This window comes from Bubalus bubalis, chromosome 12 (assembly GCF_019923935.1).
Source record: "Bubalus bubalis isolate 160015118507 breed Murrah chromosome 12, NDDB_SH_1, whole genome shotgun sequence".
NCBI classification, from domain to species: Eukaryota; Metazoa; Chordata; class Mammalia; order Artiodactyla; family Bovidae; genus Bubalus; species Bubalus bubalis.
The window spans coordinates 1,452,388-1,477,090 of NC_059168.1; the positions used below are offsets into that span (position 1 = coordinate 1,452,388).

The 24,703-nt window shown below is 44.7% G+C and overlaps 1 protein-coding gene across 2 annotated transcripts in view; it reads right to left on the bottom strand.

Moving 5' to 3' along the window:
- Positions 1 to 24,703, bottom strand: part of ACOXL (acyl-CoA oxidase like) — a 337,247-nt gene that overhangs the window by 293,345 nt on the left and 19,199 nt on the right. For both annotated transcript variants that reach the window (XM_006047013.3, XM_006047014.3), the window contains exons 2-3: positions 18,968 to 19,064; positions 2,729 to 2,812 (exon numbers count right to left, since the gene is read on the bottom strand). In XM_006047013.3, coding sequence (XP_006047075.1) covers positions 2,729 to 2,812; positions 18,968 to 19,064 — 181 coding nt within the window. The remainder of the gene's footprint in view (positions 1 to 2,728; positions 2,813 to 18,967; positions 19,065 to 24,703) is intronic.

Below are 24,703 nucleotides of genomic sequence, written 5' to 3' on the forward strand. Positions count from 1 at the left end.
ACCCTCAACTACACCAAGAGCCCATGCACCACAGGAAGAGAGGCCCCGCAAAGAGCAGCCCGAGCACAGGCACCAGAGCAGCCCCCGCTCACCACAGCTCGAGAAAAGCCTGCGCGGCAACACAGACTCGGCGCAGTCAGAAATAAATAAATAAACTTGAGGCTGGAGGGAGGTTTCCCTGAAAGAAGGACACTTGAGCAGGGACTTAAGAATGAGTGTCAGGCAGGTGAAGAGCATGACAGCATGAGTGGTCCAGATGTGAAAACAAGAGACGGAAAGAAGGCAAGATGGCGGATCTCCTGGGCAGGACCATGGGGCACAGAGGTGTCTGCAGAGGCGAATGTCGGGCGGGCCATTTGAGGACCTGTGAGCCAGGTCAAGGGCTGGAGGCCTTCTCTAAACCGTAAGAGGAAGAGATCTTCAGTAGAGGATTGATGTGATCAGAGAAGCATTTGTAAAGGTCTGTTTCTTTAAATCTATTCAAATTTCCTTCTAGGATACTCAGGAGTAAAACTTTTTTAAAAAGTTTTCTAGTGTGGGAAAATTCAAACAAAATAGAAGAGTATCATGAACTCAACAATGCCCAGCTCATGGTCCATTTTATTCATTTTCCCCCTAGTTCACTCTCCCATTCTACACCCCAGGTGATCTCAAAGTTTATCCCAGACATCCTGTCACTTCACCCTAAGGATCTCCTAAGCCTCTGTCAAAGGTAAGGACTCTTCTTAAAAGCATGATCCTAAAACCATTATTTCACCTCAGATACAATAATAATCTTTTAATACTGCCAGAGAGCCAATGTTCAAATCTCCCCAACTGATTCCTAGTCTTTCTTTACAGTTCGTTGTTTGAATCAGGATCTACTTAGGTTGGCTGAAAAGTTCATTCGGGTTTCTCTGTAGCATCTTGTAGAAAAACCCTAAACAAACGTTTTGGCCAACCCAAGAAGTAAGGCCCACACACTGCAACAGGCTGAAACGTTTCTTCAGTCTGCTTGATACCAGAAGCTGCCCTTCCCTCATTCGCTCAAACATTCCCTATGCAGCTCTGTGAGCCTGGCTCCGTGCAAGACCCTGCAGATGCAGACGAGCAGGTGTCCTACCAGAGAGTGGGGACAGCCTGTGGGGGCTTCCCCATAGAGACCTGCCAGACAGAAGGGGAGGCAATGTAGCAAAACAACCAGCTGAGGCTCATGAGTCTTGAGCAGGATCCTCTAGGATTTCTGATAGGAGGATCTATTTGAGCATCTGAGCTGACTTTCTTCACTGCGGAAGCCACAGCCAAGAGAGAAGAGATCCTGCCTGGCTGAAATCGTAGGGAAGCCAGCTTCCCTACAAACGTCCTCACCTTGGGATGGCATTCACAGAAGTCTTGGTTTTTAATTTCTGTTGCTGCATACTAAGTCACTTCAGTCGTGTCTGACTCCTTGAGACCCTATGGACAGTAGCCCACCAGGCTCCTCCATCCATGGGCTTCTCCAGGCAAGAGTACTGGAGTGGGTTGCCATTTCCTCCTCCAGGGGATCCTCCCCACCCAGGGATCGAACCCAGGTCTCCTATATTGCAGGCAGATTCTTTACCGTCTGAGCCACCAAGGAAGCCCTTTTATTCCTACTCATATGTAAACGTCTATACCACAGAACACAAAGAGTTTGCATCTTGAACTCATCAACGGCTTCTTGTTTGATCATTTCCTCTTCGTGTTCTAATCATAACTTCTCCCCTTTGGGGACATCAGAACTGGATGTCTGCAGGCAGACACTTATTTGGAGATGCAGTGGCATCCAGGGAGGGAGAGAAGGTTACATGCAGAGCCACATGCCTGCTGGGAGACTTAGGGCATCAGGAGAGGTCATGGCATTCATGCCTTTCAAGCTATTCTGTTTACCACCCTTGGTGAGCTGGTACATGCAAACAAGTCTACCGCATGATGCCATTTTATACCCATTTAATCAGCAAAAATGGAGAAGTATATAAGAAGTATATAAGAATTCCAAGTGTTGTTCCACCCAAAGGAGTATTATTCAGTAGTTGAAGACTTAGGAGGACTTTTCTGGTGGTCCAGTGGTTAAGAATCCACATGCCAGTGCAGTGGGCATAGGTTCAGTTCCTGGTCCAGGAAGATCCCACATGCCAAGGGGCAACTAAGCCCATGCACCACACCTACTGAAGCCCCAGTGCCTAGAGCCCATCTCTGCAACAAGAGAAGCCCCGCAATGAGAAGGCCGCGCACCACCACCAGAGAGTGGCCCCGCTCAGCACAACTGGAGCGAGCCCGAGCAGCAACGTGGACCCAGTGCAGCCTACGTAACTAACCAAAAACATAAAAGGAAAGGAAAGGAAAATAACTGACTGGCATAAATGCAGTAAAACTATACAGAAAGAAAAGCAAATACCGGATTGAATACAATGGCTGAAGCAGAAGTCAAGGGGATGTGTTGGGAGGTGTACCATTTTATAAACATCTCTTGTAGGAATAGACTGACACCTATGGAACTGTTTTGTTTTCACTCCTTTCATTCAAAATTATCAGTTCATGGGACGCCCCTGGTAGTCCTGTGGTTAAGCCACTAAGCTCCCAACTCAGGGGGCCCAGGTTCAATCCCTGGTCAGGGAATGAGATCCCGCACACCACAACTAAGACCTAGCGCAGCCAAATAAATAAAAAATATAGTGAAATAAAACAAAACTCGCAGTGCATGAAGGGTGGGAGACCCAGTGACTTTCACCTTTACTCCTGTGGCCATGTCCGCCATGGAGAGGACTTCTCCTATGACCAGGCTCCGGCTGACAAAATTCCTTGTTTTCTCCACCTGAAAACATGACAGACCCAATGTCAAGATATCCTTAAATCCTAACCATTTAAATTAACATTTTTTAAAAAAATAAACATGTTACTTTTACAATTTAAAAAATTCAACACTTTTATTAAGCAATTTTTAAATAAAAAATAATCCTATCACCCTATAGAAGTCAATGTTTTCATCCTTATAAAAATTCTTTTTATTTAAGTATAGTTGATATACAATATTGTGTTAGTTTCAGGTGTCCAGCCAGGTGATTCAGTTAAATTTATATAAATGTATTGTTGTTCAGTTGCTAAGTCATGTCCAGCTCTTTGCAAACCCATGGACTGCAGCACACCAGGCCTCCTTGTCTTTCACCATCTCCTGGAGTTCGTCCAAGTTCATGTCCATTGAATCGGTGATGCCATCCAACCATCTCATCCTCTGCCACTCTCTTCTTCTTTTGCCTTCAATCTTTCCCAGCATCTATCTCTATTATTTTCCATCACTGTTTATGGTGACATATTGAGGATAGTTACTTGTGCTATACAGTAAATCCTAGTTGTTTATCTCCTTTATATAGTAGTGAGCATCTGTTCATTGTTTTTTAATGCGATCATCTGGTCTCAGACCACAGACAAAGCAGTTAAAGACTCTCTTCTTCCATAATAGGAAGTCCACTACACCTGCATGGAGCCCAGCCCTGACTGACTTGCCTTTGGCCTCAGGTGGCCTTAACCAAGTTTGTCCCTGGGCCTCCCCTCAGCGATTCTCCATGACAACTCACCAGCACTCCCACCAATAGCGAGAGCCTGGCACAAGTCCAGGTGACCATCCTGATGTCAATACAGAGGATTCAGAAGGTTTTGGGACATTCTGGACATAGGAAAAGCACTATTCTTCACTTTCCTTTCTAACCACAGACCATCCTTGGGCTTTGATCAGTTAAAAACCATGACATCTGGCCCCCCTTTATGACCCTGTCTTCCACTGCTGTGCACAGCAGCCTTAAATCCCAAAGCTATACAAGCATGCTCTTCTCCACCAACAAGAAATGGGACAGGACAAGAGCACCATTGCTGTTTCATTTTAAAATTTCAGAGGCAGGTGGCATTTCTGCCAAAAGTAATGGGTCCTGGCATGTGTAAATTCCAATTACCCATTCTTGGAATTAATGCTAGCTTTCTTTTTTTTTTCTGATCATGCCCCCCCCCCCATAATGTGGGATCTTAGTTCCCCGACCCGGGATGGAACTTGTTCCCCATGAGTTGGAAGCTTGGAGTCCCAACCACTGGACCACCAGGGAAGTCTCAATGCTAGCCTTTTTGATTCATCAGTCTCTTCTGAGATGCACCCCACAAAACTCGTGCAAGCTGCCCACGTGCACGAGTGTATACATGTGTGCTGTGTGTGTTTGTACATGTGTCTAAACTACGCCCCACCAGGGCAGGAGGAGCCTATCTTCTTTGGATGACTCTCAATTTCCACACTGGCTTAAGCTCTCTCCCCAAACATACTACTTTCCCTCCTGTAGGTTTTTACAATGTTCCTCTCAAGCATTATTAATTTTTTCAAGCAGCAAACTGTCAAGATTTATGACTCTTAGCATGGCTCCTACCCAATGCATCTTGGATTGATTATTTCCTAAAATACCTCCAAGGCTGGAACATGTACCAGTGCCTGGCTCCAGCATCACTCACACAGGAGAGTTCGTTCCCAGCAAATAATAAAAAACAACTGTAATGGATATTTGTGGGCTTTTTCAGAGGGTCCCTAGGTCCTCTGTCCTGTGGATCCCCACAACGACCCTTCATGAAGGGCTGAGTGGGGCAAGACGTGCTGACCCCATGTCATGGATGGAAGAGTCTAGGCTCAGGGAGGTCAAAAGACTTGTCCAACAAGAATCATCTAGTAAGTGGTAGAAGAAGGGCCAGAAACCAGATATTCAGTGTCCTCACATGGACCTCTTGCTCCCAGTCCTCAATGCCCCTCACTGTTGAGCTGGAGGAAGCCCGGGACTCTGGGTGGCCCAGTCCCAGTCATCAACAGATTCTCTCCTGTACCACCAGCCTCATCTCCAGAAACCATGTGACACCAACATGTCCCAGTCCCCAGGTGACTTTGCTAAGAATCACTCCACTCACTTCATTACAACAGCCCCTTCCTCCCCTTAAACCACGTGCTCTGCTGGAGCTAAACCTAACCCATCAGGACCAGCATCTCCAACTAGGCAAGGTTTTCATCATATTTCATTCTCTGCATTTCCACCATGGACAGGGCAGCATGACTTTGCCTTCGGTGGGATCCAGCTATGGTCACTTTTACACACATAAAAGTGAAATAAATTACGATCACATTTCCTAAAGAACCAACCCCAAATGTAGCCATCCTGGAGCATAATAAATTGATTGTAACAGTTCTTTTCCTTCTCGAGTCTCTGCCCAGGACAGAGATCTTTGCTGTTAGATCCTATGGGCAATGCCATAGAAGTCTGCCATTAATGCTCTATGTTGACTCAAGCATTCATTTCGGCTGATCCATTTCAAGACATCAAGTAAAAGTTTCAGAATGAAGATGAGGCTTAATTTGATGGATTTCCTTACTAGCATACACTTTTAACATCTTCTCCACACATAAATTCTCCCTTTTCTTCAGTTCTTCTTTCATTTCATTTTCCTTTGATTTACTAATTGTTCTTAAATAAAGAATGTCTAATATTTACAAGGTCCCCCCCATATTCAATTGGCAGCATGCTGAACTTCCCATGCTAGTAACGATCAATCAAATAATTAATGCATTTTTCGACATACATTCATGCAGTATTTCTACTGTATCTATATATTCATTTAGGCTGATTGAATATATTCAAGCCAAACTCAATTCCCATATCAGACTATTACCTTATAGTAATTTTAAATTATAATGGTTCCATAAATGTATAGAGAATATACTCAAACTTGTATTTTATCCTAAATTATACTCTATGATATTTACATTTCTGCTTAATAAATTCAGTCTCAAATAGAAGGAAGGTAATTTCCCCTAAAATAACCTTCATTTCTTATAAAGCACTTGATATCTCAGTGAACTCCGGGAGTTAGTGATGGACAGGGAGGCCTGGTGTGCTGCGATTCATGGCATCGCAAAGAGTCGGACACGACTGAGCGACTGATCTGATCTGATCTGATCTGATCTATCAGACCTTTGTGATACAATATTCTATTACAAAGCAAATTCTACAAAAATGTATATTTTTTATTTTATAAGCCCAGAGAGTCTCCAAAAGACAAATATTCCTTCTTCTTCAACTAAAATCAACTTGATTCAACACTGCATGGGTGTCTATAATCTGAGCTTTCTTTCCTCTGATAGTAAAAGACCCTTACTGTCCCCTTCATAACCCATTGGCAAGCCCTGTTAGGAGCCCAGCCAAGAGGACTGGGCAAAAACAGGTTCCTGATCTTAGTTTTCCAACATCAGTCCCCTAACTGGCATATTTGCTTCTTCTATCTTCTGGTTTCAATTTCCCTAATTTAGTTACATTTAATCAGTCTTACTGAGTACATAGTCAATACCAGATGGTCAATACTGAAATCAGATTGATTATATTCTTTGCAGCCAAAGATGGAGAAGCTCTATACAGTTGGCAAAAACGAGACCAGGAGCTGACTGTGGCTCAGATCATGAAATCCTTATTGCCAAAGACAGACTGAATTGAAGGAAGTAGGAAAAACCACTAGGCTATTCAGGTATGACATAAATCAAATCCCTTACGATTGTACAGTGGACGTGACAAATAGATTCAAGGCATTATATCTGATAGACAGAGTGCCTGAAGAACTATGGATGGAGGTTTGTGACATTGTACAGGAGGCAGTGATCAAGATCATCCCCAAGAAAAAGAAATGCAAAAAGGAAAATTGGTTGTCTGAGGAGGCCTTACAAATACCTGAGAAAAGAAAAGTAAAAGGCAAAGGAGAAAAGAAAAGTATACCCATTTGAATGTAGAGTTCCAAAGAATAGCATGGAGACATAAGAAAGCCTTCCTCAGTGACCAATGCAAAGAAACAGAGGAAATCAACAGAATGAGACTAGAGATCTCTTCAAGAATATCAGAGATATCAAGGGAACATTTCATGCAAAGATGGGCTCAATAAAGGACAAAAATGGTACGGACCTAACAGAGCAGAAGATATCAAGAAGAGGTAGCAAGAATACACAGAAGAACTATACAAAAAAGATCTTTATGATCCAGGTAATCACGATGGTGTGATCACTCACCTAGAGCCAGACATCCTGGAATGCGAAGTCAAGTGGGCCTTAGGAAGCATCACTACAAATATAGCTAGTGGAGGTGATGGAATTCCAGTTGAGTTATTTCAAATCCTAAAAGATGATGCTGTGAAGGTGCTGCACTCTATATGCCAGGAAATTTGGAAAACTCAGCAGTGGCCACAGGACTAGAAAAGGACAGTTTTCATTCCAATCCCAAAGAAAGGCAATGCCAAACAATGTTCAAACTACTGCACAATTGCATTCATCTCACACACTAGCAAAGTAATGCTCAAAATTCTCCAAGCCAGGCTCCAAAAGGATGTGAATCATGAACTTCTAGATGTTCGAGCTGGATTTAGAAAAGGCAGAGGAACCAGAGATCAAATTGCCAACATCTGCTGGGTTATCAAAAAAGCAAGAGAGTTCCAGAAAAACATCTACTTCTGCTTTATGCCAAAGCCTTTGACTGTGTGGATCACAACAAACTGTGGAAAATTCTTAAAGAGATGGGAATACCAGACCACCTGACCTGCCTCCTGAGAAATCTGCATGCAGGTCAAGAAGCAACAGTTAGAACCAGACATGGAACAACAGATTGGTTCCAAATCAGGAAAGGAGTATGTCAAGGCTGTATATTGTTACCCTACTTATTTAACTTATATGCAGAGTACATCATGAGAAACGCTGGGCTGGATGAAGCACAAGCTGGAATCAAGATTGCTGGGAGAAATGTCAATAACCTCAGATATGCGGATGACACCACCCTTATGGCAGAAAGTGAAAAAGAACTAAAGAGCCTCTTGATCAAAGTGAAAGAGAGTGAAAAAGTTGGCTTAAAACTCAACATTCAGAAAACTAAGATCGTGGCATCTGGTCCCATCAGTTCATGGCAAATAGATAGGGAAATATTGGAAACAGTGACAGACTTTATTTGGGGGAGGGGGCTCCAAAATCACTACAGATGGTAACTGCAACCATGAAATTAAAAGATCCTTGCTCCTTGGAAGAAAAGCTATGACCAACCTAGACAGCATATTAAAAAGTAGAGACATTGCTTTGCCAACAAAGGTCCATCTAGTCAAAGCTATGGTTTTTCCAGTAGTCATGTATGGATGTGAGAGTTAGACTATAAAGAAAGCTGACCGCTAAAGAATTGCTGCTTTTGAACTGTGGTGTTGGAGAAGACTCTTGGGAGTCCCTTGGACTGCAAGGAGATCAAACCAGTCAATCCTAAAGGAAATCAGTCCTGATTATTCACTGGAAGGACTGAAGCTAAAGCAGAAACTCCACTACTTTGGCCACCTGATGTGAAGAACTGACTCATTGGAAAAGACCCTGATGCTGGGAAAGATTGAAGGCAGAAGGGGACGACAGAGGATGAGATGGTTGGATGGCATCACCAACTTGAAGAACATGAGTTTGAGTAAGCTCTGGGAGTTGGTGATGGACAGGGAGGCCTGGCATGCTGCAGTCCATGGGGTCACAAAGAGTCGGACATGACTGAGTGACTGAACTGAACTAAAACTGAATACATGTCCTGTATTATAATAAACCTTCAATTATTTTAGAAAGAAAATGAACCAGAGTAAAACATACAAATAGAATAAGTAAATGGGATTCAAGGATTCAGTCCTCTGGGGCCTGCTTTAAACAAGACTCTTGCCTACTGGGCTACCTAGTCCTGACCCTCCCTCCAAAAGGGGTCCCAAGTCTGTTCACTTCTTACATCTCCCATCACCATCTTGAACCTGGACTATTCTAACAGCCTTTCAGCTGTCCTCCTGTTGCACTCTGCCTCAAATATCAGCCAGGATGATCTTAGTATTAAGGCAAAATTTACATACAGCAAAATGCACAGAGCATAAATGCATGAGTTCTGGTTCACAGAACGTCCCTGGGCCACGTTTACAGGGTCACCACCCCCATGGGCAACCACTGTTCTCTTTCATCAGCGTTCACTAGCTTTTCCAGTTCTTGAACTTACAAAAGTGGAACTACACAGTTTGTACTTTCATATCTGTCTTCTTCTGGGCAAATAAGGCATCCATGTTTTTTGTGTATCTGTCATTCATTCTTTTTTATGGCCGAGTAGTTTTCCATCTGCAAATGTTCCACAATTTGTCCAATCCCTTATTGATGGACATTTGTGTTGTTTTCAGCAGGGGGTTATTTCAAGTAAAGTTGAGGTAAGCATTCATGAACAAGTCCTTGTGGGGATATGTGTTTCCATTTCTCTGTTGTAAACCCCCAGGAATGCAACTGCTGGTTAAAGGGTTGTAAGGAAGTGCTGAACACTTGTGCAGAATGACTGTACCATTTTCCACTCCAACCAACAGTGTGTGAGAATTCTAGTTTCTCCAAATCCTCATCAGTATTGTCTTTCCCACCTTCAACTATTCTCAAGGGCTTGCGATGTCATCTCACTGTGGGCTCTTTGGCTTGTTGGCTGGCTGGCTGGGTTTGTTTGGCTGCACCAGGTCTTCACGCCCAAGTGAGAACTCTTAGTTGCAGCATGTGGGATCTAGCTGCCTGGCCAGGGATCAAATCTGCGCCCCTACACTGCAAGCTCAGAGTCTGCACCACCCAGCCACCAGGAAAGCCTCTCTTTATGATTTAAATGTGCATTTCTCAGATGACTAAAGATGCTGAACACATTTTTCTATGCTTATTGGCCATTTGGACCCTTTTATAAAGGATCTATTCAAGTCGTTGGCCCATTTTTTACATTGAATAGTTTATCATTTTAGCATTTAGCTCTAAGAACTCTTTATATGTCCTGGGTACAAGTCTTTTGTATCTGGACAGAATTTTTTTCAGATATATGCATTGTAGGCATTCTTTCCTGGTTTGGTGATTGTCTTTTTCTTCTCTTCATGATGTCTTTTGATGAACAACAGCTTTTAATTTTGATAAAGATCAATTTATCAGTTCTTTTTCTTTTATGTGTTTGCATTTGATGTCCTCTCTAAGAAACCTCTGCCTTCGCCTTTGTTCTTTCACAAACTCTGTAATTGTGGAATTTATGTTTAGGTGTATAATACATCTCAAATTATGTGTGTAGTGTGAGGTAGGGATCAAAGCTAACTTTTTTTCTATAAGTTTATAAGTCATTCCAGCACCATTTATTGAGAAGACTTTTATTTTCCCATTCAATTGCCTTGGCAACACTGTCCAAAAATCTATTGATCACACATGTGTGGATTTATTTTAGGACTGTCTATTCTGTCCCATTAATCTATGTGTCTAACCTTATGCCAATACCACATAATCTTGAGGCACTTTGAACAAGTCTTGAAATCAAATAGTGAGAGTTCTCCAAATGTGTCCTTTTTTAGAACTGCTTTAACGATTCCAGGTCTTTTGCATTTCCACATACATTTTTTTGAATCAACTTGTAAATTTTGATCAAGATACTATAATACTTTCTTTTTTTATTTACATTTATTTATTTTAATTGGAGGCTAATTACTTTATAATATTGTATTGGTTTTGCCATACATGAACATGAATCCGCCACGGGTGTAATACTTTCAAAATAAGCATTACAGGACTTCCCTGGCAGTCCAGTGGTTAAGACACTACACTTCCACTGCAGGGGGCATAGGTTCAATCCCTGGTCAGGGATAAGATTCCATGCTGTGCTGTGTGGTCAAAAACTAGAAAAATATAATAAGCATTATACTGTGTTTCCCTACCTCCTCTTCCCTATCCACCCTTGAGAAAACACTCCTATGACTACAGTTACCTTTGCAAAACAAATCCAGGATTCTCACTGCGGCCCCCACATCTGACCCTTCTTGCTCTCAGCTGTTCCTTATTCTTGGCTGATTCTCCCCTGAGGCCACAGAGTGTGTGTAGGGGGGGGGGAGGCGGCGCCCTGAGCACAGTGCTGGGAGAATTCTGTAACAAAGGCTGCCTGTCGCCCCTGTGCTTCTGTCCTCCCCAGGGGCCTTGACTACTCCAGGAAAGCCCAGAAGAGGAATGACGGAAAATGACATTCCCATGGCTCTGTCCAAAGAGATTTTTCACCTGTCACGACATCACTGCAGCATTCTGACGGCTTCAGATTTTCCAAATTCTTGCTTAAATTTAATGCCTCTTCTCTTGGCAGCATATGCTTCCTACCAAACTCCTAGCTGCCTTGGAAATGTTTATGATGATTAGTGTAATCATATAATTTACCAACACTGACAGCACCATTGAAGAATGTACCGTAGTGACATTACCAGCCTGATTCATGGGCTTACTTAGCTCTTCATGGGAAGTGCACTATATTATATGAATTTTAACGGAAAAGAGTGATGGATTGTGTACCTTGCAACTTTACCAAATTTGTTTATCAGTTCTAACACTTTGTTAGTGGAATCTTTAGGGTTTTCTACATAAAAAAAAATCATATCATCTGTGGACAGAGATAGGGTTACTTCTTTTCCAGTTTACCACTCTTGATTTTTATCTCTAGCATCGACAACCATCTGACATAAATTTACTTTTTTATTAGTTTGCTGCCTAAAATGTGAACTCCGTAATGCAGGTATATTTTTGCCTGTTTTGTTCACTGCCTCTCGAACTACTTTGTAGTAGGCATTCAATAAATGATTGTAAAATGAATGACTCACCTCTCTTGGCACATAGCAGGGGCTTAGCAAACGATAACAGGTAATCACTATTGTTATGTTTAACATAATAGTTCAATGCAAGAAGAATCATTGTGCCTTAAAATGAGAAATTTCCATTATGCAGAATGGTTTCCAGTGCAATAAATAAATAGCACCAAGCCCACAGCTGCAGTGGAGTCCCTGGGTGGGTCCTAGCTCACCCCCTGGCCCACCCTTGCAAAGAATCCCTGTAGCCATCACAGATGACAACTCTGTTCAGGTGCCAATCTACACAGAGGAACTTCTGTAAACAGGCCCTCACTCTGTCCCATCATCTCTGCTCAAATCCTCCAGGGCTTCCCACGGGGCCAGGGCTGACCCAACCAAAGTGCTGGCCAGGTGGCCAGGGCCCAAGTCATGCAGCTGGAGCTGGGACAGGGCCTCCTGCCAGAGACAGCACACGAGGCCCAGCGCACGGCAGCCTGTCAGGCCCCCAGGTGCTGGTACAAACAGAAGCCGGGGGGTCACGGGCAGAGCCAAGGCCAGGGTGTGGGAGCCAAGAGCGCAAAGGAGTCAGGGACCAGTCCCAGGGTGGGTGGAGCAGGTGTGCATGGTCGTCATGCTGGCAGTGGTGGGCGGCAGAGCGGGCCTGGGTGGGCCAGAGGGGTGGTGGACGCCTCGGCCCCCTGGCACATCCCTGCTCAGGTCCTTTCTGCAGCACGCCGACAGCGTCAGTGTAATGGCCTCCCGGAAAAGCCTGCTCCTTTTCTCAGGGCTCATGAAGAAAGCAATAGTGATCCGCACTCCCTGATGCCTTCCAAGGGGAGCTGACTTTTGAAGCTTATTCCATTCCAGATCTGACCACCCCCTTGCCCCAGATATGTCTCTAAATATAAAAACCCAAACCATACCAAACAGACACTGTCTAAAATTCTGATTGAAATAATAATTACAGTATGGTGGTGGTTTAGTTACTAACTTGTGTCCGACTTTTGTGACCCCATGGACTGTAGCCCACCAGGCTCCTCTGTCCAGGGGATTTCCCAGGCAAGAAGCGGCAAGAATACTGGAGTGGGTTGCCATTTCCTTCTCCAGGCTCTCCAGGGTCCTTCTCCAGGGTTTGCCATTTCCAAACCCGTGTCTCCTGCACTGCAGGCGGATTCTTTACCAACTGAGCTAGGGAAGTCTCTAAAATTCTCGTGAAAATAATAATTACAGTATAATAAAGAATAATTTCATCAGCCACATATGGATGTGAGAGTTGGACTATAAAGAAGGCTGAGTGCCTAACCCTAACCCTAGTTGATGCTTTTGCACTGTGGTGTTGGAGAAGACTCTTGAGAGTCCCTTGGACTGCAAGGAGATCCAACCAGTCCATTCTGAAGGAGATCAGTCATGAGTATTCATTGGAAGGACTGATGCTGAAGCTGAAACTCCAATACTTTGGCCACCTGATGTGAAGAGCCAATTTACTGGAAAAGACCCTGGCTGGGAAAAACTGGGGGCAAGAGGAGAAGCAGGTAACAGAGGATGAGATGGTTGGATGGCATCACCGACTCAATGGAAACATGAATTTGAGCAAGCTCTGGGAGACAGTGAAGGACAGGGAAGCATGGTGTGCTGCAGTCAATGAGATCGCAAAGAGTCTTGGCAACTGAACAACATACTCTTAAAACTTATCTCAGATTCCAAAGAGCTTTTGTTTACACAGGTTGTATCTATCAAGTTGCCATACAATTAAAGCTGAGAATTTCTAAAATATTTACTCATTTAAAAACAATAATGAACCTATTACATGTTAATGTAAATGACAAAATTCTTATGAAAAACAACCATCATTTTCAAGCCAAAAATAATCAGTGAGAAGAATGGTGTTGTTTTGCATTTTTACAAATTGTTTTAGCGTCTGGCTAATAAAAGCCAGCTGGCCTCTCGCGCCTGCTTCTGCACTCCGTGTTCTGCCCTACGCTGTTTGGGTTGCAGTTGATGATGAAAATCTGCTGTCATGCTTGCAGGCAGCTGACGTCTACTTTTCAGGTAGAATCAAGACGTGAAAGGGTCTGGAGTAACCCTGAGGGGTCCTCAGATTATGCTTTGAGAACCACTGGCTTAGATAATAAAGATGCTACCACACCCACAGCCCACGTGGCTCAGGTTAGGATGAGAAGAGCTCAGGTGGGAGAGAAGACGGCTGAGGTGGGGGTGGAAGAAGCAGTCACGGGTACAGTGGGGCTGCAAACCCAAATACCCGTCCCCATTCCTCCTACACTTGGCCAGGAATAGCCTGAGTCCCACTGGCTCCCTCCTGGGAAAAGGAAATATTAAGATGAAGTATCCCTGAGTCAGCCCCGAACCATGATTCAGTTCAGTCACTCAGTCATGTCTGACTCTTTTTCACCCCATGGACTGCAGCATGCCAGGCTTCCCTGTCCATCACCAACTCCCGGAGCTTGCTCAAACTCATGTCCATCGAGTCGGTGGTGCCATCCAACCATCTCATCCTCTGTAATCCCCTTTTCCTCTTGCCCTCAATCTTTCCCAGCATCAGGGTCTTTTCCAGTGAACCAGTTCTTCGCATCAGGTGGCCAAAGTATTGGAGTTTCAGCTTCAGCATCAGCCCTTCCAATGAATCATTAGGGTCGATTTCCTTTAGGATTGTCTGGTTGGATCTCCTTGCAGTCCAAGGGACTCTCAAGAGTCTTCTCCAACACCAAACTTCAAAAGTATCAATTCTTTGGTGGTCAGCTTTCTTTATAGTCCAACTCTCACATCCATACGTGACTACTGGAAAAACCATAGCTTTGACTAGATGGACCTTTGTTGGCAAAGTAATGTCTCTTCTTTTTAATATGCTGTCTAGGTTGGTCATAGCTTTTCTTCCAAGGAGTAAGCGTGTTTTCATTTCACGGCTGCAGTCACCATCTGCAGTGATTCTGGAGCCCAAGAAAATAAAGACTGTCACTGTTTCCATTGTTTCCCCATCTATTTGCCATAAAGTGATAGGACCGGATGCCATGATCTTAGTTTTTTGAATGTTGAGTTTTAAGCCAGCTTTTTCACTCTCCTCTTTCACTTTCATCAACGGCTCTTCAGTTCCTCTTCGCCTTCTGCCATAAGGGTGGTGTCATCTGCATATCTGAGGTTACTGATATGAACCATGATTGGCAGGGACCAAATGCGGGATGGGAACAATCTAGAGAGACAGTGCAGGGTACCGAGAAGGAAGGTCAGTGCTTCAGTTCTCCAGCCAGGACGCAGCCTGCATCACCTGAAAGACGTAAACGCTGGTCTGATGGGCCTGACCGACAGCCTGGGTGGCAAGAGTCTGGAAAGCTCCTTCAGGGGGTTCTAAGTGCACTGGGGGTGACATCACCAGATCTGAGTGGGCTCAGGAAGCAACCTCCCTGGCTTTGAATCTGTGCTCCACTAGTTACACACACAGCTTACCACTTGCGTGTGTGTGCACGGATGCTCAGTCGCTCAGTTGTGCCCAACTCTTTGCCACCCCCTGGACTGTAGCCTGCCAGTCTTCTCTGTCCATGGGATTTTCCAGGCAAGAATACTGGAGTGGGTTTCCACTTCCTATGACCTCGGGTCAATTCCTCAGCCTCAGTTTACTCATCGGAGAAGGCAATGGCACCCCACTCCAGTACTCTTGCCTGGAAAATCCCATGGATGGGGGAGCCTGGAAGGCTGCAGTCCGTGGGGTCGCTGAGGGTCAGACACAACTGAGCGACTTCACTTTCACTTTTCACTTTCACACATTGGAGAAGGAAATGGCAACCCACTCCAGTGTTCTTGTCTGGAGAATCCCAGGGACGGCGGAGCCTGGTGGGCTGCCGTCTATGGGGTCGCACAGAGTTGGACACGACTGAAGCGACTTAGCGGCAGCAGCAGCAGTTTACTCACCTGTAAAATGAGAATACCTTTAAGGATGTCAGGAATACTAAATGAGATCATCCATTCAAAGTTCTTAGAGCTGTGACTGGCACAAAATACGAATTTAGTAAACGTGAGCTGTTGTTACTAGTTATGGTGATTTGGGTGCCGACCATCAGCCTCCACAGACAAGTCTTTGATGAGATGGGACCAGGCACCCAAGGAAGGGGATGGGGTCCGGTTCCAGTGCTTCCACAAAATATATGTCCCAACTGGGTTCTCTGTGTCTTCATCTGGAAATTCTGGGAGCCAGGACTTCCACCACCCAGGACCTGGTCCTGAATTCTCAGGGAGAGAGGAGAGAGTTGACTGAGGGGCACAAAGACGATGTTGCTGGAAGCGGGTGCAGAAAGAGTCAAAAAGGTGCCATGAGATTATTCACACTGGGTGTGTGAGTGTGTGTGTGCACGTGTGCGCACATGTGCAAGTGTATATGCTCTGTAGTCAAGGTCAGATACTGTTTTCCTTTTCAAATTATCGAAACATCTCTAATCTATTGCAGATGACAGAGGGGAGAAGACAGAGTGGAAACATTTTAATGGCTTCTTCTCAGCCTGTGGGCTGTGTGCCGAGACTTGAGACAAATGCAGCTCGCTCCTCGTTCGTCTTCAGGAACATCATCACCACGTGTTACACGCCGCCCTCTGCCTGGGCGCTCGTCAGATCGTCCCCGAAAGTTAAGAGCAACACGAGGGCCAGGGAAAGATGGAAGGACTTGGACCACTCTCTGAACGGGCAGTGCAGCCATGACTCAATAATTTCAGGAAGAGGCAGATAAATCATGGATGAATCATACAACACTTCTTCTAGAATTACTGGCTGTGGACAGCTCCTCCAGCTGTTCATGGGGTGGAATTTGAGAGGCTTTACACACAGATGTGCTTCTGAATCTTAGGACACCCATCTCCCAAGAGGAACCTGTGCCCTGGTGACCAATGGCCGACTACTTTAATTTCCTTCAGGCTTTTTGACTTTTGCTAATTCACACAGAGAGAAGTGCCAAACAGCCTGAAATAAGTAACAGAAATGAACTGGAGGGATCATCCAAGGCCAATCCTGTGCCTCCCAGAGGAATCATACCTAATCATCCAGGACAGAGCTGTCTGGCTGCTGAGGACCTCAGAGGGAGCCAAGGAAACAGGAAGCTAATTGGATGCAGGGCTTCACACGCTTCATGGGAGCAAGAGTGCACAGGCTATGCCTTCAGACATGGGGGTCGGGCTGAAACTGGCAAACCTCATTACACGATCAACTCTCACGTCTGGGTCTTGAATTTTGACACTAAGTTAAGCCTTAGACATAATGGGCTGATTAAAGGGGCAGGAGACTGGCCCCCATGTCAAGTTCTTACCTTCCCCCCAGCCCCAGGCTGGATGCATTTGGAGGCCTGGCTGTGATGGAGAAAGCCACTGGAAGCAAAGAGGGATTAGGGTTTCTTTATGTTTGGTTGGTTGGTTGGTGGGCTGTTTGGTTGGTAATTTGGTTGGTTGGTTGTTTTGTTGGTTAGTTGGTTGGTAGGCTGGTTGTTTATTTTGTTGGTTAGTATGTTGGTTAGTTGGTTGGTTGGTTAGTTGGCAGGTTGGTAGGTAGGTTGTTTGGTTGTTAGGTTGTTTGGTAGGTTGACTGGCTGGTTGGTTGGTTGGTTGGTTGTTTTCTTGGTTGGTCATTAGTTGGCAGGTTGGTAGGTTGTCTGGCTGGTAGGTTGGTTGGTAGGTTAATTGGTTGGTTGGTTGGTTGTATTCACTTGTAAATGTATGCTCCATTTAGAGGCAATTCACCAGTTTGGACATCTACTTTGCCAGTATGTTCTGATTGGTGCAAAACTATTTTCCAGGCTTTGCCCAGCATGCACCACCCTGTTCTGTGGGTGTGTCCTTGCACATGCTGTCCATCTAAGGGTGGCAATGCCGTGCCCCATCACCTCGGAGGGACTGCAGGACCTCACCAGGAGACACCAAAGCTCTGCCCATAACTCCCTCCTGATGAGAAGATGCTGACTTCTGTCCCTGCCTCTCCAGGACAGCCAGCCAACCAAGGTGGGTGAGGGGGTGGGATCTGGTCTCAACCAATGACCTCAGGCCCCCACCGGCTCTGATTCACATTCCACAGAGAAACAAGACTCCCACCAGTCGGTCCTCAGCCTCTCCCTCTACAAACCCCGGGGGGCACAAAGGGGGCCGGGCTCACTCTAGAATACATTCAGCTTCTCAGCATCTAAGGAAGCTCAGCCCCAGTTCAGGCCCCTCCCCCAGGGGTCTCACCAAGAGGTATATTGTTCCTGTATAAAATGTTAGGTTTAAGGAAGCTATGAAGCTGCATGAATGGACTTTGTCGGTGGTGTTCAGTCACTAAGTCGTGTCCAACTCTTTGTGACCCCATGGACTCTAGCACACCAGGCTTTCCTGTCCTTCACTATCTCCCAGAGTTTGCTCAAACTCATGGCCATTGAGTCAATGATGCCATCCAACCAACCCATCCTCTGTCACCCCCTTCACCTCCTGCCCTCAATCTTTCCCAGCATCAGGGTCTTTTCCAATGAGTCAGTTCTTCACATTAAGTGGCCAGAGTTTTGGAACTTCAGCTTCAGCATCAGTCCCTCCAATGAATATTCAGGGTTGATTTCCTTTAAAATTGACTGGGTTGATCTCCTTGCAGTCCAAGGGACTCTCGAGAATCTTCTCCAGCACCACAGTTCAAAAGCACCAATTCTGTTGGACTTGGCCTTCTTTACGGTCCAACTCTCACATCCATACAAGACTACTGGAAAAACCATAGCTTTGACTATATGGAACGAACTTAACGGACTATATGGAATGGACTTAAACTTGGGTAAATATAGAGCTCCTAATGCTAGCCTCACAAAGGAATCCTCTCCTCACATTTTCTTTGCTTCTTTCCTTCTCTCTTTTTAGCAAGGCTAAATTGACTAAAATAATTTCACTGCGTTAAGAATAGCAATTTTTAGACAAGACTCATCCATTTTTGACATGAATAAAATGCTTGAAAAGCCTGTAAAATGAATTTTTTATTTTTATTATTTTATTATTATATTTCTCAGATATTTGAATTTGAAACCCCAGATCATATTTGTTTTGTGAACAAATATTTTACTACCTTTGCTGATTCTCCTACTTCCTGGCCTGTTGGCTCGAGAGAAGTGAATGTCAATTAGATTAACAGGAAGGCAGCAGAAAAGGAGGGTGAGGGAGACACTCCCATACCCACCAAATTGTCTGCTCCCCCAGGACAGAATTAATGCGCTTCCTTCCACAAGTCGCAAAAGCAAACAAAGCAAAACAAAATCTTTTTCTCTCTCTGTCTCTCTCTCATTCACTCACACACTTTACACCCTAATAACAGTGAGACTTACCTGATCCTGAATTGCACGTTTTAACAGAGGTAGACCCATGGTAAATGTCACTCTCTGAAATGTCAAAGTTCTCATTTCATCCAGACTCAAATCATACCTGTGACAAATGGATACAAAATAGGTGTTAAGACCTTGAATTGACCGTGAATGGAGCCTTTGGACCCAGGGATCTGGCAGGACAGACATCTTTGCTGGGTCTCCCTGTAGCTCTTGTTTGACATTGTGCGTCAAAGGAGGCCAATGTGTGTGTGACACAGGCTGTGTGGACAATACAGGGGGTCAAAATGGAAAGAAAGGAAGGTTTCATATTTGCAGGGTAGGAACAGAAATGCAGACTTAGAGATGGACGTGTGGACGGGGTGGGGGGCGCAGAGAGGGGAGGGTGGGATGAACTGGGAGGTTGGGACTGACATGCATACACTCCCATGGATAAGACAAAGGACTAGTGGGAACCTCCTGTATCTCACAGGGAGCTGGATCCAGTGCTCTGTGGTGACTTAGAGGATTGGGGTCGGGGGGAAGCAGGAGGGAGCCTCAAAAGAGAGAGGACATATTTATGCTTACAGCTGATTCATGCTACTGTACAGCTGAAATTAACACAGCACTGTAAAGCAATTATCCTCCAATGAGAAAGATGATTTTCTGGAATTCCCTTGCTTTCTCCATGATCCAGTGAATGCTGGCAATTTGATCTCTGGTTTCCTCTGCCTTTTCTAAACCCAGTTTGTACATCTGAAAGTTCATATACTGCTGAAGTCTAGCTTGAAGGATTTTGAGCATAATCTCACTAGCATGTAAATTAAACAATACATATTCCAAAATGTTTTAACTTATTTTGACCTGTACACTTAAATATAACCACTAGATGGCGCTGTTCTTCACTTCAACAGCCACCCCAAGGAATTACTATTTAACAAAGATGGCAAAGCTGGATGAAAAAAATCTTAGAATCTGTCCTCCTGAAAGCTTGAACGTCTACTTATCATAATATGAATGTCTAAATTCCTAATGCTTTTCAAGTAAAAAGGAAACTATCTCTGTGATGGAAAAGTCAGGGTTTCAGGAACATCTCAAGCTCTCCCATGAAACATACATATTTGTTTGTGCATTTTCTGTTTTTAAATATCAATCTCTACACTTAGCAATCTTAGTCTTTCTGTTTGTTCTTGTGCTCAGTCATGTCCGACCCTTTGTGACCCCATGGACTGAGGCCCACCAGACTCCTCTGTCCACAGAATTTTCCAGGCAAGAATGCTGGAGTGGGTTGCCATTTCTTACTCCAGGGCATCTTTCTGACCCAGGGATTGAACTCGCATCTCTTGCATCTCCTGCAGGGCAGGTGGATTCTTTATCACTGCAGCCCTTGGGAAGCTTTGTTATGCAAACAGTATTTAGCATTTAAGGTGGCCTACTAAGATGACTGGGCTTCCCAGGGGGCGCAGTGGTACAAAGAATCAGTGAAGGAGACTGGGGTTCAATCCCTGGGTCAGGAAGATGCCCTGGAGGAGGAAATGGCAACCCACTCCAGTATTCTTTCCTGGAAAATTCCAGGGACAGAGGAGCCTGGCAGGAGACACTCCATGGGGTCACAAAGAGTCAGACAGACTCAGCACACATACACACACAAGGTATAAATCATAAATAACAATGGTTTTTGGTATTTTAACAGATACAATTTCTCTTTTCTGTCTTCTTGGGTCTGTAAGATATGAAGATTTGGCAAATATTTTTATGTCTATGCCGTAAGTGGCAGAGAGAGGTCCTATGGAATTAAGAGGCCTGGCAGGTCATGGGTAGACGGTATGAGAGTTGAGAGTAAGAGCTGGGACTCGTATGCTGGGCAGCTCCTTGAGGACAGCTGTTGGGGTGGCGATGGGGCACAGAGAGGGCCATCTCTATATTCCCAGCAGCTCCACCATCTGACTTATCTATTGGTGGTCTGCGTAGGACTTAGCTTTTTAAAACATGGTTCCATTATTAACAACAAGCTTGAAAACCTCTGAGCTAGGATCATTACAGGCAGGAACAAAAGCAAAAGACAGGAGCTTCACTTTTCCTGAGTCGTGTAGGGGATGGGCATCCAGCAAAAGTATGAATAAGACAATGCCTCACTGGGAAGTTCCACATGCGGAATTAGGACCAAACTATAAGACACTGATTTAAAAAACTGAATCCTAAATACCTAACAGAGAGGCTGAAATAAAAGACACTGATAATATCAAGTGTTAGGAAGACAGAGAGTAACTGGATCTCTCGTTCACTGGTAGTGGGAATTTTGAAAAAAATGTTACAGCCTCTCTGGAAAAGTTTAACAGTGTCTTATGAAGTCAATCCTAAAGGAAATCAACCCTGAATATTCACTGGAAGGACAGATGTTGAAGCTCCAATACTTTGGCGACCTGATGAGAAGCACTGACTCATTGGAAAAGATCCTGATGCTGAGAAAGATTGAGGAGAGGAGGAGAAGGGGACAACAGAAGAAGAGATGGTTGGATGGCATCATGAATTCAATCACCATGAGTCTGAGCAAACTCCAGGAGATAGTGCAGGACAGGGAAGCCTGGCGTGCTGCAGCTGGTGGGGTCAAAAAGAGTCAGACACAACTTAGTGACTGAATGACAAGAACGTGAAGTTAAACACACCACTTGAGTTTACAGCTCAGCAATTCCACTCCTGGGTATTTACCAGAGAGAAATGAAACCCTCCATTCATGCAAACACTTGTACATGCATGTTTATAGCAACTTTATTTGTAATCACCAAAGACAGACATAATCCAAATGCCCCTCGATTAGGGAACAGATAGACTGTGGTGCGTTCATACAGTAGAGCAGTATACAGCAATAAAAAGGAGTGAACAACTGATACACATGACCACTGTGACGATCTCCAAGCATTGTGTTGAGTGAAAAAAAGCCAATCTCAGGACTTCCCTGGTGGTCCAGTGGTTAAGACTCTGCACTCCCAGTGCAAGGGGCCCAGGTTCAACCACTGCTCAGAGAGCTAGACCCCCAGTGCACATCTAAGAGTTTGAATGCTGCAACGAAAACCCCCACATGCCACAACGGAGATCAAAGATCCCATGTGCTGCGACTAAGATCAAGCCAGCCAAACACATAAATAAACATTCTTTTAAAAATTCTTGTAGAAGAATGTTCGTATCAACTTTATTCATAAGAGCCCCAAACTGGAAAGCATCCAGACAGCCATCATTCATTAACGGAATTGATAAATTATGATCTAGTCATAAAATGGAATATTACCTAGCAATAAAAAGGAATGTACTATGTACGTGCTTCTCTGTCCATGGGATTTCCCAGACAAGAATACTGTGGTGGGGAGCCATTCCCTTCTCCAAGGGATCTACCCGATCCAGGGATTGAACCTGGGTCTCCTGCATTGCAGGTAGATTCTTTACCGCTGAGCCACCAGGGAAGCCCAGGGAATGCACTACTGATACATATAAATGGCGTGTATTAATCTAGAAAACATTGTTTTGGACTCTCTGGGATCTCTCGCTCTGGAGGAAGCCAGCAACCATGATGTGGACACTCAAGCAGCCTGATAGAAAAGTCCACCTGGGGAGATGCTGAGGCCTCCAGCCAACTAGCCATGTGAGCGCCCCACCTGTGAGGCGGCTCTGCCAGCCCCAGCCAAACCTTTATACACCTTCAGCCCCAACCAACACCATACGTGCAACGTCAGGGAAGACCCAGCTAAGATGCTGTGAAATTCCTCACCCACAGAAAGTGGCTGCTAAGCTTTGAGGTAATTTGCTACGCAATTACCTATCAATAGATAGGGAATACATATAACATCATCAAATACACTCACACACACACACACACAACTGATGGGCATAAACTAGTATCTTATAAGCATTTTAATAATATGTAATACACCAAGAACAAAGCAAGAGTCATAAAATTATAGCCTAATGAATTATCACAAAGATTACACCCACCTGTATAATCCCCAGCCAACAGCACATCAGCTGACTCCCTCTGTGGTCTCTCTCTCAAGCACACCCTCTCTCCTGCCCATGCTAGCTGCCCTCCTGACCTGTAATGCCATGAATTATTTTTGACCACTTTTGAATATTAAAGAAATGGGATTAGTCACGATGTCATCTCTTGTGTCTGGCTTCTCTCACTCAACATGGCTAATAAGATTCATCCTGAGTGTCTATTGTAGCTGTGGTTCATGCATTTTCATTGTTTTATGGGATTAAATTGCATTATTATACCACAAAAAATATGCCATGTGAACACACTGTAAGATTCCATTTCTATTAAATTCTACAACAAACAAAACCAAAACACAGCAGGAACAAAAGCAGAAGAGTGGTTGTCTCTTGGAGGGCAGGGCAGAGGTGGGCAGGGCATGAGAGGGGCACGGGGGAGCTTTCCAGGGTGGTTGTCTCTTGGAGGGCAGGGCAGAGGTGGGCAGGGCATGAGAGGGGCACGGGGGAGCTTTCCAGGGTGACAGTGTTGTTGTTGTTCAATCACAAAGTCGTGTCTGAGTCTGCAATGCCGCACGCCAGTCTTCCCTGTCCTTCACCATCTCCCAGAGCTTGCTCAAACTCATGTCCATTGAGTCGGTAATGCCATTCAACCATCTCATCCTCCGTCATCCCCTTCTCCTTCCTGCCCTCAATCTTTCCCAGCACCAGGGTCTTTTCCAATGAGTCAGCTCTTCGCATCAGAAGGCCTAAACTTCAGCTTGATAGTAATGTTCTCTACTTTGATAGAGGTTTGAGTTTCCTGGGTGAACACATTTGCCAAAATTATGAGAGTGTACACTTAATAATTTTGTATTTCATTGTACTTTACAGCAAAATTTAAAAATCCAAGCCACATTGACAGGATGTATACCATGGTGTGATATGATATGATGTGACTGGTGTGATGTGATGTGATGTGATGTGATGCGATACGATAGTATCATATCAAATCATGTGACATGATGAGAAGGGCACTCCCCCCCACACACTTTCCCCAAACTCATAACCTCAGCCTAAAGGTGGGAAAACATCAGACAAGCCCGGAGTGAGGGACATTCAACATAATATCTGACCCAAACTTTTCAAAAGTGTCAAGGTTATGGAAAAGTGTCAAGGTTATGGAAAAGTGTCAAGGTTATGAGAAACAGGGAAAGAAAGAGGAACTGTCACAGCCCAGAGGAGACCGAGGAGCTATGACAATGAGGCACATAATGTCCTGGGAGAGAGAGAGGCCGCCGGGGGACGATGAAACCCAAGCAGTCCAGGATTGAGTCCACAGCAGCGTCCCAAGGCTGCCTTCTTCATTTCGGCAAACGTGCCATGCTTCTGTAGAATGTTAACAGGGGAAACCTGCCAAGAGGGCGATGGGAACTCTCTGTATTTTATCTTCAACTTTCTTATCAATTGAAAAGTATTTCAAAATTAAAAGTCCATTTTAAAAAGAGACAAGTGTTAGGAAGAGAGGATATATGAAGAAAGAAGGGATATATGAAAAAAGAAGGGGTCAGGTCAGTTGCTCAGTTGTGTCCGACTCTTTGCGACCCCATGAATCGCAGCACGCCAGGCCTCCCTGTCCATCACCAACTCCCGGAGTTCACTCAAACTCATGTCCATCGAGTCGGTGATGCCATCCAGCCATCTCATCCTCTGTCATCCCCTTCTCCTCCTGCCCCCAATCCCTCCCAGCATCAGAGTCTTTTCCAATGAGTCAACTCTTTGCATGAGGTGGCCAAA